This window comes from Engraulis encrasicolus, chromosome 8 (assembly GCF_034702125.1).
Source record: "Engraulis encrasicolus isolate BLACKSEA-1 chromosome 8, IST_EnEncr_1.0, whole genome shotgun sequence".
Taxonomy (NCBI): Eukaryota; Metazoa; Chordata; class Actinopteri; order Clupeiformes; family Engraulidae; genus Engraulis; species Engraulis encrasicolus.
In genome coordinates, this window is record NC_085864.1 from 25,100,860 (window position 1) to 25,114,207 (window position 13,348).

Here is a 13,348-nt window from a genome sequence, read left to right on the forward strand (position 1 = left end):
ATAAATGAGCTGGAACCTGCACACCTGTTTCCTAAGAGAGTCATTTCATTTGAATTGCCATGCGTTAGCCAAATGTGAAAGACTTGCAGATTTACATTTTCCGCTGCGCTGTTCAAACACATGTGGACACAGCAGGGACAGGTACATAGGGCCATACTGCATGCTTGATTTGAAAAGTCTACGTCCTGTTATGGAAGGCCCTGAAAATAGTCACCTTGTCCTGCAATGCTGATATTTTAAGATGCTCTACGAAACAACATGCAACATGCCATATTTAATCCATTCTAAAATCTCAAATAATTTGTCTATGACAAAAAGTGGAATCCACTTAGGATGAAGGTGTGTGTGGGGTGTGGGAGTGTATGGGAGCTGAGGTTACCTCAACAACGTCAGCATCTGGCTATTCATAAGGGTGTGTGCAGGCAGGGTCCCCCAGTCCATCTGTCAAAGTGGGAAACTCGATGTCTGTCTTTGCTATTCTCCTCCTGGTTTACGCTTCATTGGCAAAGGCATCACACCCTGTCTGCCACCTGATGGGGATGCCAGAGGCACCTTTGCTATCGAGAGAAGGGGATGTGGTGATTGGAGGCGCCTTCTCAATTCACAGCAAAATCACACATCCCCACATAACCTTCACAGAGAAACCTGCACCTGTCCAGTGCTCTAGGTTTGCCTTTTGATGTTTATCAAAAACTTGCATTTCAATGTAATGTGCAAATGTATGTAAAATGTGTAATGTGTCATTGTATTTCACTGTGTGTCACTGCAATAACCGATGTAATTTAAGTCTGACTATTGCCATGAGATGTGATAATAATGTTATGAAGTGTAATATTACTAACATGTACAGTATAATTCCTTTGATGTTTTCCCTCTTTTTTCCAGCATAAACTTCAGAGAATTCCGCTTTGCTCAGACAATGATTTTCGCCATTGAAGAGATAAACAATAGCAGCACTTTACTTCCTAACGTATCCATAGGTTATAAAATATATGACAGCTGTGGCTCAACACTACTGTCCATAAGGTTAGCCATGGCTTTAATGAATGGGCAAGACGCCACAATGGAGGCATCATGCTCTGGACAGTCAGCAGTGCATGCCATTATAGGAGAGTCTGAGTCTTCCTCTACTATTGTGCTCTCCAGGACAACGGGACCCTTCAAAATACCTGTGGTAATGTATCTGAAACAGAGGTGTCATAACAGCCTCAGAAAGAAAAAAAAGTCCTGTCTAATAATAATGTAACTAATTGAGCACACAGACACACAGGAACAAAGTTGAGTCGACTCAGACAGAATGAAGACATAAAAGAAAACTTTTACTTTTTGAAGCCTGCGGAGAAACCTATCTCAAAACATGCTTGCACTTGTATCATTATTAACTGTTTTTTTTTATTATTAAATATAAATTCGTGTCAAGATTTATGCATTTTTTTAAACCCCGCCAACAGATTAGCCATTTTGCCACGTGTGCCTGTCTGAGCAACAGGAGAGAGTTCCCTTCCTTCTTCAGGACCATCCCCAGCGACTACTACCAGAGCAGAGCCCTGGCCAAGCTGGTCAAGCACTTTGGTTGGACCTGGGTCGGGGCCGTGAGAAGCGACAACGACTACGGAAACAACGGCATGGCCACGTTCTTGGAGGCTGCCCAGAGGGAGGGAGTGTGTGTGGAGTACTCGGAGGCCATCCTGAGGACCAGCTCTCGCGAGCGGATCTCCAGCGTGGTCGAGCTGATCAAGACGGGCACAGCTCGGGTCCTGGTGGCCTTTCTGGCTCAGAGCGAGATGGAGGTGCTACTGGAGGAGGCCCTACTCCAGAACGTCACGGGACTGCAGTGGATAGCCAGCGAGTCCTGGATCACAGCCAGGCACCTCGCCACACGCAGGACGGCCAGGGTCATCAGCGGGGCCCTCGGCTTCACCATTAGCAGGTCCACGATTCCCGGCCTTAGCGACTTTCTCTTGAAAGTCAGCCTGTCGGAAAACAGCTCCGTTGTGAGGGAATTCTGGGAGACGGCATTCCAATGCAAGTTGTCCGGAGAAAGTGAGACAAAATTCCCGAGGCAATGTTCAGGTTCGGAAAACCTGGCAGAGCTTAAAAATCCCTTCACTGACGTTTCAGAGCTAAGGATCTCTAATAATGTGTATAAGGCCGTGTACACGGTGGCCCATGCGGTGCAAAACCTTTTGGGCTGCACAGGTGATGAGCACCGCTCAGATAACAGCACACAGAACAGAGAGTGTAAACTGAGAGAAAATGTTAAGCCAGGTCAGGTAAGGGTTTGCATGTTAATATTAGAGTTCTGTCTTTGACCAGTAAAGAAAAAGATACAATTAATAAATAAAATAAAATGAAACATAAATATTGATGATTCATTTTTCAAATTCAGGTATTACGTTATTTGCATGGGGTGAATTTTTCCATGCCTTCTGGAGAGGATGTCTATTTTGACCAAAATGGAGACCCAGCTGCCAGATACGAGTTGGTAAACTGGCAGAAAACGGCAGCTGGAGACACAGTGTTTGTGACCGTTGGGGAGTATGATGCCTCGCTGCCTGAAGGTCACCAGTTTGCCATGAATAGCGTCGATATCGTTTGGGCTGGCGATACCAAGTCAGTAGGTACAATTATGAGTGTGTCTCCATCTCATGTATTTTTATGAAATGCATATAAGTAAGTATATTTGTGGCTGAGTAAAAAGTCGTATCGAGTTTGCAGCAACAACATTGTTTTGGCTGAAGGGTATTTAAAAATATATATATTTACATTTTTAATATATTTTTACATAATTTAAATATTTAAATCATTAAATATGCTGTGGAACAAATGAAGGGACACCTCCTTCTAGGGTGCCATGAAGTAATGCAGGGACATTTCGATGGGCCCATTATTTGTACATTTCTATTTACAGTACTCTGTGCCAAAACATAATGTACAAGTGTCTGACATACCATAGCCTTCAACTTGACCATTGCATTAACTGTGTTCCAGAGACCAAGGTCTGTGTGCAGCGAGAGCTGCCTACCAGGATATCGGCAGGCAGTGATCCGAGGAAGGCCTGTTTGCTGCTTCTCCTGTGTGCGGTGTGCTGATGGAGAGATCAGCAGTACAGTGGGTAAGAGAAAAATATAATGTAATACAATATAATATAATATAATACCTTCAAACATCAGAAGACGTGTTCAATCGGAAAACATGTCACTATCTCGTGATGACAATCACTTTGTTCACATGATGTTTTTAATTACGAATGAATAATTCCGAATTTAAATAGTTCTGTCGAGTTGACTTTGCTCTTTCCTTTAATTCCGAATTAAGAGGTGTTTACATGACGTTTTCAAAATGAAATTAAGCTTTATTTCGGAATTAAAGTCAGCTGATTCCGAATTAAATGTCTTATGTAAACGTAGCAATTGTGTGCTGTTGCTGTCACTGTATCTTGTGATGACAATGTACTATATGTACTGTTGCAGATTCAACTGAATGCACAAAGTGTTCGCTGAAGTTCTGGTCCAATGAAGACCGCAGCCGCTGCACTCCAAAGCAAACAGAGTTCCTCTCTTTCACCGAGAACATGGGCATCATCCTGACTACGTTCTCACTCGCCGGGGCGTGCTTCACCATCGCCGTGGCAGTTGTGTTCTTTTGTTTCATCGACACACCCCTCGTCAAAGCCAGTAATTTAGAGCTCAGCTTCTTGCTCTTGTTCTCCCTCACCCTTTGTTTTCTCTGTTCACTCACATTCATTGGCCAGCCCTCTGAGTGGTCTTGCAGGCTAAGGCACACAGCCTTCGGGATCACTTTTGCTCTCTGCCTGTCCTGTGTTTTGACTAAGAACATGACCGTTGTCATGGCTTTTAAGGCCTCTGTGCCAGGGACGGGTGTTCCTCAGTGTTCACTGCCCTTTCAGAGACTAAGCGTGCTCTGTTGCACTCTTGTGCAAGTGATCATTTGTGCCCTGTGGATATCACTGGCTCCCCCAGTCCCTTACAAAAACATGGCCTACTCCAGTAATAAAATCATACTGGAATGTCGCCTTGGGTCAGCCATTGGTTTCTGGGCTGTGCTGGGATACATTGGACTCCTTGCTGCCCTCTGTTTCATTCTAGCTTTTTTGGCTCGTAAACTACCAGATAACTTCAATGAGGCCAAATTCATCACGTTCAGTATGCTGATATTCTGTGCAGTCTGGATCACTTTTATTCCAGCTTACGTCAGCTCCCCTGGAAAGTTTACTGTAGCTGTAGAGATATTTGCCATGCTAGCATCTAGTTTTGGTCTCCTTTTTTGCATATTTCTCCCTAAATGTTACATAATCTTATTCAAACCAGATAGGAATACAAAGAAACATGTAATGGGTAAAGCACATGTGAAATCCCAATGACAAACAGACAAAAACACAGGCAGACCACCTTTAATGAACTGCATTTGAGTCATTTAAATGGCTTTCACACACTTTGGATTGTACTGCTGAAACATTATATTATTATTATTATTATTATTATTATTATTATTATTATTTGTTATAATACAGTTTTTAAACAAAATTAAACATCTAAACACAGACTTACTTGGCAATTTAAAGTGTGTGCGTGCGGCCCTGCCATGGCTCAATCGGAAGGGCACTGCAATGTCACTCCGGGGACTCGGGTTCCATTCGGGCCCGAGATCATTTCCTGATCTCTCTCCCACTTGCTGTGTGTCACCATCTCAAACTGTCCAATTGAATAAAAATATAACACCCCCCCACACACACACATACAATGTCTTGTTCATGCACAATAAGGGATTTATTACTAATAATAACCTTAGTAAGGACCTAGTAGGCCTAGATTTCTATTTATTAGTAAGTAGTAAGTCCCAGAATACAATGTATATAAGTTTGCAACACACTGTGTGAATAAACCCTGAACAGTGTGAAAACAGATGAGGAATAAGAAAAAACGGCCGGCCAACCTCATCGCTCTGGGCCACTGACAAGGTGCTGTGGAAAACATGCATAATCATTTAAATTCCCCACCACTGCACTTGAAAAATCACTCTGGCTTTTCTACAGCCCATTTTTACAAGTTGGCTATGATTGGAAATTGATCAAGCATGTCATTAAAAGTGATCCAAGTCCTTGGCTAAGGAAGGAGTTGTCACAGGCCATTGTGACCTTTTCATTTCTAGTGTTGGCTGACCTTAAAGTTGCATTGTTTCTTGTATGAGTAGAATGAACACCTTTATTGCCCCAAGGAAGCTATACAACAAACACTTGGACATACAGTCAATTACAACATTATACAAAGACAAGACTAAAAAACAAACAAAGCATATAGCCCTGATTTTATCTTATTTGCATTTCATTTGTTTTACCTGTCAAAATATGTTCATTGCATTTCCTTGCGAAAGGTAATATTGGCCATATTACCTTTTACATGGAAATGCCATGAACATATTTTGACAGGGTCATATTTTGACGGGGTCGTGACCTCTAGTTGAAGACCCATGTGGGTCAGCCATGACTCAATGGTTAGAGTGCTAGCCTTAAAGGGACAGTTTGGTCAATTTCAACATGCAGTTGTAATGCTCACACTACTCTGGACTTGTCGGTGCCTGAGATTTTTTTTTTCTTCTTCTTCAGCCGTTTCCGAGATCCTGGTCATTAATGGGGGCAGCTCTTTGTTTACATTTCAACAAAACATTTTTATTTATTCCCAAAAACATCCAAAAGGTTATAAAACATCAGCAAACAACTAGCAAACAGCAGTACCGTTTGGGAAAATATTTGGAGTTGGCCTATGTTTCATTTTTTAAAAATGTAAACAAACGCTGCCCCCATTACAATTGCTCATATCTCGGAAAGGGCTGAGCCGAAAAATGTGGCATCACCAGGTACTGACAAGTCAAAGGTAGCGTGAGCAATACAACTGCATGTTGAAATTGACCAAACTGTCCCTTTAAGATCAAAGGGTTGCCGGTTCAAATCTCACCCTAACCAGCACCTTCATCCATGGCTGAAGTGCCCTTGAGTAAGGCACCAAACTACACATTGCTCCAGAACCTGTAACCAATACCCAGTACCTAAATAACTAAGTCAAATTGGATAAAAGTGTCAGCTAAATGTAATGTAATGTAAAAAGAATCATTGTTCAACAAGAGCACTACTACCATAGGTGGTACTGGGTCACAACGACATATATGTACTTTATACTTTATGATGCTTGATAGTCTACATGCATGTCAACATGTATGTCATTTCACTCTTGTGTTTGCTACGTTCTGTCTTGTATTACTTTTGTATCTGCAATAAACACTGGTGATGTCACTAATTACCTCTAGCCAACATGTCTGCCTATCAGTGTGAGTAAGAGAAAGATGGTGTGTGTGTGTGTGTGAGAGTGTGAGTAAGAGAGAGTGCATGGGTGTGTGTATGTTAACTGATGTAAGGCATTTTGCTATACCCAGATTTTTGCTATATGTTTACTGCAATATGCAATTATGTACAGTATATTAGGTCTTTCTGTGTATGTCTTGTATCTATATATCTAAAATTGTCAGACACCTTAATTTCCCTCTAGATTAATAAAAGTACTCTACTCTACTCCACTATCTACAGCAGGGGTCCCCAAACTTTTTTCTCTGGGGGCCACATTATCTTTCCTGACTGTGATCAGGGGCCGGGATCAATCATGTGGGCTGTTATAGCCATCATTTCTAGCACAAAATGACAAGTGATTTGCTAACGAAGTGAGTACTTCACATGTGTTTTAATTTGAGATACCACAGGTATTCCGTTTAATTCCTAATATCCATGTAAAAATAAGGTTAGAAAAATATGGTGATTGACAGTTTATGAGTGATACAATAGAAATGGCAGGCCTGTTTATATTACAGATGAGAAACTATCAAGACAAGAAACTTCTGGTGATTCACACTAGGTTAGTGAAAATTAAACTGTAGGAAGGCCTGTTGATAAACAAAATAAAATATTTAAAAAATATATTTTATCATTATTTTTTTTCTGTGAGGATTGCTTCTTTGGGCCAGTTCAAATGGTGAGGTGCAGAGAGGTGGAGGGCCGGTCAAAGGGGGGTGGCGGGCCGCATACAGCCCCCGGGCCTTAGTTTGGGGACCCCTGATCTACAGTATGTGCCAACGTTGTTTCTTCATAATACCAAGACTACCAATACCAATGCAAAGGTGTCTGTGAAAACCCCCCACTGAGAAACCCCACCACCACTTGCCACTAAATACCATGACAGCTGCCATCAGACAGAACACAGGAAACGCAGAGGTCAAAGGTGATTTCAATCGTCGTCACCTGTCAGAGAACTTCCTGTTGAACGTGATCAAACAACAAAGGCAACACAGGTGGCTGAGAACAAAAGCACACAAATTAGCTAGATATTGTTTACCTTTAAGCAGGAGGGTGCCAGTAGGAATCACATAAAAGAACAAAACTGCCACAACAGCAGCGGCTTCGCGTACAACCACACATGGCAAAAGTGTATGGTCCATTGGAGCTCCCAATTTTCAAAGCTTTGTGGAGTCGTCTGGATAAGCTCCCTAGATCTGGTGTCGTACATCAAAATGACCGCAACTTGGGTATGTAATCATATTTTCACAAACTTGAAAGACTCAAAAATGGCTAATGATGGCTAAAGCCTAGATGTGAAATCACAGCACTATCCAGAGATAACCATACCTTTGAATGAAAACTCTTAATTTAATGGTAACAACCACTTTGATAATCTTTTGATAAATAAAAAAAATCTGATGACAGATTTCTTTTTTAGCCTGATGACCTCTTTCAAGCATCCCTGAAATGGAGGCTGTTTCAATTGAATCATGGAATGCATTGGCACAATGGTTTCTAAAGAAATACAAAAAATGTATAAGTGCTAGTTCTATGATAATGTTGAACAACATTCAGTGAAGGAACTTCAGGACAGTACCTGATTGGTCCATAGTTCTGTCAGTCATCGTGCCTTCTATTACAATTGGCTGAGAAGCGATGACACCCTATTCAGGTCAACGTTGCTCTCCACGTCTTGCGGTGGATTTGGATAATATAAGGAGACCCCAGGCATGAGTGGGGTTGGCTGTTGCCTGGTAGACACAGTCAATGGCTAAAGAGATGTTAGTGTATTTCATTGTGTGTAGTACACTGCTTAGTGCAACACATGCATGCAGAGCCTATGGGTCTCAAGAGCTCCTTCATTTTTCAAAAGAAGGCGATGTTAATATTGGAGGCATTTTTTCATTTCACCAAAACCCAACAGGTGTGACCCCGTCACTTCAGGTTGACCCTGGACATGCAAAATGTGAAGGGTAAGATGGTAGTGCTTGAAATAAATAGTACTGTTTATCAACACTGTCTTGTACGATGTATTTTAATATCTCTGTTTTTCTTTCCACAGACTTGATCTTGGCGAGCTGCAATATGCTATGACTATGATTTTCACTATTGAGGAGATTAACAACAATACAGAGTTCTTGCCCGGCTTCACGCTGGGCTACAAGATATTTGGCTCGTGCCCCAGTATCCCCCTGTCTGTGGGGGCATCTCTTGCCCTGATGAACGGCCCTGTGTCATCAGAGAACTGTGTTAGACCCGACACTGTCCACGCAGTGATAGGGGAGACCACTTCTACCGCCACTATTGGCATTGCTAGAACCATGGGGCCATTTCACATTCCAGTGGTGAGCACTGTGACCATGCAGGGAAAGCCACCTCCATGATGACACACATGTCTAAAACCCTACCAGTGACCTGTTTAAACATGTGCATGTTGTTTTACCTGACTGTGGTGTTAATTTGTTGTATGTGCTTTCTGTGTCTCTTTTTTCTGACTTACTTGTTCATGTATGAATGTGCCCAGATATGTCTGTTACTACTTTCATGTTCATGTATGAATATACACAGATATGTCTGTTACTACTGTATGACATAAAATAGTGTATTTTCTAGTTACATGTCAAGTATGTGTTGTTAAAATTTGTAGCCAAAGACATTTTTTGTTTGTTTTTTTTAGTTAAAGGAGCGCTTCTGACAATTTTAATATGCTGTTGTATTGCTCACGCTACCCTTGACTTGTCAGTGTCCGCTGATTCTGCATTTTTCGACTCTGAGCTATTCTAATGGGGGCAGATTTTGTTTACCTTAAAAGCCTTCTTAACATAAGCCTACTCCAAATATTTTCCCAAAAGTTGTCGCTGTTTGCTAGTTATCTGCTGATGTTGCATTACCTTTTGGATGTTTTTGGGAATGAATCAAGATGTTTTTTTTTTTTAAAATAGTAACAAACTCTGCACCCATTACAATGACAAGGATCTCAGAAAAGGCAGAAGGAAAAAATATATTCTCAGTCCAGTGTAGTGTGAGCATTACAACTGCATGTTGAAATCGGCTAAAATTATCCTTTAAGTTTGTTTTAATATTTTGTTAATTAGAACATTTATTTTGAAGGTTTATGGTGTTAAATTGTATATACATTGAAATTAACTGTTTATGCTTTCTTTTTTGGCTTGCGTTTCTGTATCACTGCAGCTGAGTCACTCAGCCACGTGTGCCTGTCTGAGCAACAGGAGAGAGTTCCCCTCCTTCTTCAGGACCATCCCCAGTGACTACTACCAGAGCAGAGCCCTGGCCAAGCTGGTCAAGCACTTTGGCTGGACCTGGGTCGGCGCCATCAGGAGCAGGAGTGACTACGGTAATGGAGGCATGGCCACATTCCTCAGCGCCGCCGAGAAAGAGGGCGTCTGTGTCGAATACTCAGTGGCCATCTACCGGACAGACCCACGCGAGAAGTTCCTCGAGGTGGTCAACACCATCAAATCGTCCACCTCTCGCGTCATTGTGGCGTTCGCCGACGGCAACGACCTTGACATCCTGCTCAAGGAGCTGTTCCTCCAGAACGTCACCGGCTTCCAGTGGGTCGGCAGCGAGGGCTGGATCACGTACCGCTACGTGGCCACGGAGATGAACTACGCGGTGGTTGGCGGGGCCGTGGGATTTGCCGTGCCCAACGCCGTCATCCCGGGCCTGCAGGAGTTCATGCTGGCTACCCAGCCCTCGCGGCGGCCCGGGAACAGGGGCCTGGTGGAGATGTGGGAGAGCCTGTTTGACTGCAGCTTCGAGTCTGCAGACGGCAGCAGCAGCAGCAGCAGCAGCAGCAGGGTTAAGGCGGCGTGCACAGGGAAGGAATCCCTGGGGGCCATTGACACCCGCTTCACAGACGTATCAGATGCCAGCCTGCTCAACAACATTTACAAGGCTGTGTACGCTGTGGCGTATGCACTGGAGCAACTGCTCGCTTGCGAGAGTGGATGGGGACAATTGGCAAATCAGTCCTGTGCAAACAAAAGGAAAATTGAACCATGGCAGGTTTGCTGATCCCTCATGCCCTTAGGAAGTTCTTTTCTAATAACAAAAATCCAATGTCTGCAAATTAAGTTGTCACATTTTATTGTAGCACATTTCACATAGTTGTTACATAGCCTTAGTGTGCTTTGATGAATAATACATGAAAGTTAAAAACACACCTCTGATATGATTTCAGGTGTTACACTATCTCACCCAGGTGAATTTCACCACAAAGCAACAGGAGAGAGTGTCTTTTGACGAGCAGGGAGACCCAGCTGCCCGCTACTCCCTGGTAAACTGGCAGATCAACGCGGCTGGCACCATCACGTTTGAGTCCATCGGCATTTATGACGCCTCGCTACGGGACGGCGAGCAGTTCATGATGGAGGACGGTGTCAGTGCCGTCTGGGCCGGAGGCAAAGAGGAGGTATACAGTCTAATAGGCACCGAACAAAATACTAAATATACAGTATAGTGTTGCACCGATACCGATACCAGTATCGGTGGATCGGTACTAAAATGGTGGTATCGGTATCGTCGAGTTCCAACAAATAAGGCACCGATACCATTTACAGGTGCTTGTAGGACACTTAAACAGCCTTGAAATTAGTTATTTCATAGAGGTTTTTAAAAAGTATAAAAAGTTTTGCTGGATTCACTTTGTATTAGTCTTTTTCCTGTTTCACAAAGGTAGGCAGCAGCCTGACAAAGCCATGCAATGATTTTACATCCAAGTAGTATGCACTACAGCCCTTCATATATATACATTTCAAATAGGATGGTATCGGTATGGTATCGGTATCGGCCAATGCTGCACAGCCAGGTATCGGGTATCGTATCGGGGCCAAAAAATGGTATCGGTGCAACACTAATACAGTATACAGTGCATGTACTACAGATATGTACTGTATGCACTGTATGTGCTACTGGAGACATTGATAATGGACTAGGTCCGAAACGTCTGTAGCTCCAGCCTTTTCCGATTACTTCTTCTGTAATTTTTCGGCTACAATACACATTTTTTTCCCTTGAAAGCCTTGTGTGCGCCTCATGTTTTTTTGACTGTCCACGCACTGTATGCAGAAAGTATTTTCTCACCAACTGTTCTCAAACTGATGTACGCTGTGAGTCCTACAACAGTGTATGAACTGAATGCAGCCATTGTATGACAGTGAATGCACAGAAATGCGAGTTGTGTGTGAGGTGTGTTTCCAGCAGGGCCTGGGCTAGTATGTGCATGTCAGTTTCAGAGCAGAAGGTGGCAAAAGATAATATTATGTCTTATGACTGTGAGATTGTGATGATGAGATTGTGATGTGATTTATGAGTTGGGATTATGTGACTCCTCATGAACCTCTAATTTACAATGATTTTAGATTGTAATGTGTATACATTTTTCACATCTTTTATGTATATAGGAAGATGTCTCAAACATGTAGTATTATGTGCTTGTGTTTTACTAGGTGCCCAGGTCCATCTGCAGTGAGAGCTGTCTGCCGGGGACTCGCAGGGCGTTTGTAAAGGGAAAGCCCATCTGTTGCTTCGACTGCCTCCGTTGCGCAGATGGTGAATTCAGTAACACCACAAGTGAGACAGCACGGCTTCTGTCTTTTACACTTATCGTGTTAATGTTACTCTGTGGAAAAGTCACGCTTGCCACACTGATTAGATATCTCAAAATGGTCACTATTCCAACATTCAATGTCTTTGTCCTTTCAGATGCAGTCACATGTTTGTCCTGTCCACCTGAATTCAAGTCGAATGAAGACAGAACTCGGTGTGATTTGAAAAATACTGAATACTTAACATTCAAAGAGCTGATGGGAATACTGCTTGTGACATTCTCTGTGTTTGGAGGGTGTTTAACTATAATAATAGGCTTAATTTTCTTCCAATTCAGGCAAACGCCTATTGTGAGAGCAAACAACTCGGAACTGAGCTTCCTGTTGCTCTTCTCCCTGACTCTCTGCTTCCTCTGTTCTCTTACTTTCATTGGTCGGCCCTCTGAGTGGTCCTGCATGTTGCGTCACACAGCGTTTGGGATCACCTTTGTTCTCTGCATCTCCTGTGTTCTGGGGAAAACGATAGTGGTGTTAATGGCCTTCAGAGCCACTCTTCCAGGCAGTAATGTCATGAAGTGGTTTGGGCCTCTGCAACAGAGACTCAGTGTTCTTGGCTTCACTCTCATACAAGTCCTCATATGTGTGCTCTGGTTGACTATATCACCCCCATTCCCTTACAAGAATATGCAAAGCTACAAAGATAAAATCATTCTAGAATGTGATGTGGGTTCACCAATAGGATTCTGGGCCATATTAGGTTACATTGGATTACTTGCTTTCCTGTGTTTCTTTTTGGCTTTTCTGGCTCGCAAATTACCAGATAACTTCAACGAGGCCAAATTCATCACATTCAGTATGTTAATATTCTGTGCGGTCTGGATCACTTTCATTCCAGCTTATGTCAGCTCTCCTGGTAAATTTACTGTAGCCGTGGAGATATTTGCAATTTTAGCATCTAGTTATGGAATGCTTTTCTGTATATTTATTCCAAAGTGTTATATAATTTTATTTAAACCAGAGAAAAACACAAAGAGACATGTCATGGGGAAAGTGACAACAAAAGGTATCTGATTGCATAGCCTGCCCTGTGTGATGTTGCAGCATACTTATGAAACAAATGCAGACATACAGTATGTTTCTCTGATGTCCTTAAATTAAAATGTGTTATTTCACAGACTGTTCATCAAATGAATTTTCATATACCATTTGTATCTATATTAATGTGATATACATTTTTTGAGGAAGGAATCCAATGCCTATTGTGTATGTCCTGTGTACTGTATACATTTGCAGAGAGAAATCAGACAAAATTCTAATAATAAAATAAAGATATCTAATTATGGTAAAACATCATATGATCTAGGCCGTGTGTTTTTCTGAAGATGCATACAACACAAAATGAACTAACTGCAATTCATTTGCAGATGATTTGTCA

The 13,348-nt window shown here is 42.4% G+C and overlaps 1 protein-coding gene and 1 pseudogene across 1 annotated transcript; both read left to right on the forward strand.

The window, feature by feature from the left end:
* The first annotated feature begins 461 nt into the window (after positions 1–461).
* Positions 462–4,384, forward strand: LOC134454337 (extracellular calcium-sensing receptor). Its single transcript, XM_063205292.1, has 6 exons — positions 462–667; positions 886–1,174; positions 1,452–2,273; positions 2,390–2,617; positions 2,992–3,115; positions 3,474–4,384. Exons 1-6 carry the CDS (start codon positions 462–464, stop codon positions 4,382–4,384), a joined length of 2,580 nt encoding a protein of 859 aa, XP_063061362.1.
* A 4,034-nt stretch (positions 4,385–8,418) lies between these two features.
* Positions 8,419–12,984, forward strand: LOC134454345 (extracellular calcium-sensing receptor-like; annotated as a pseudogene).
* The last annotated feature ends 364 nt before the right edge of the window (positions 12,985–13,348 follow it).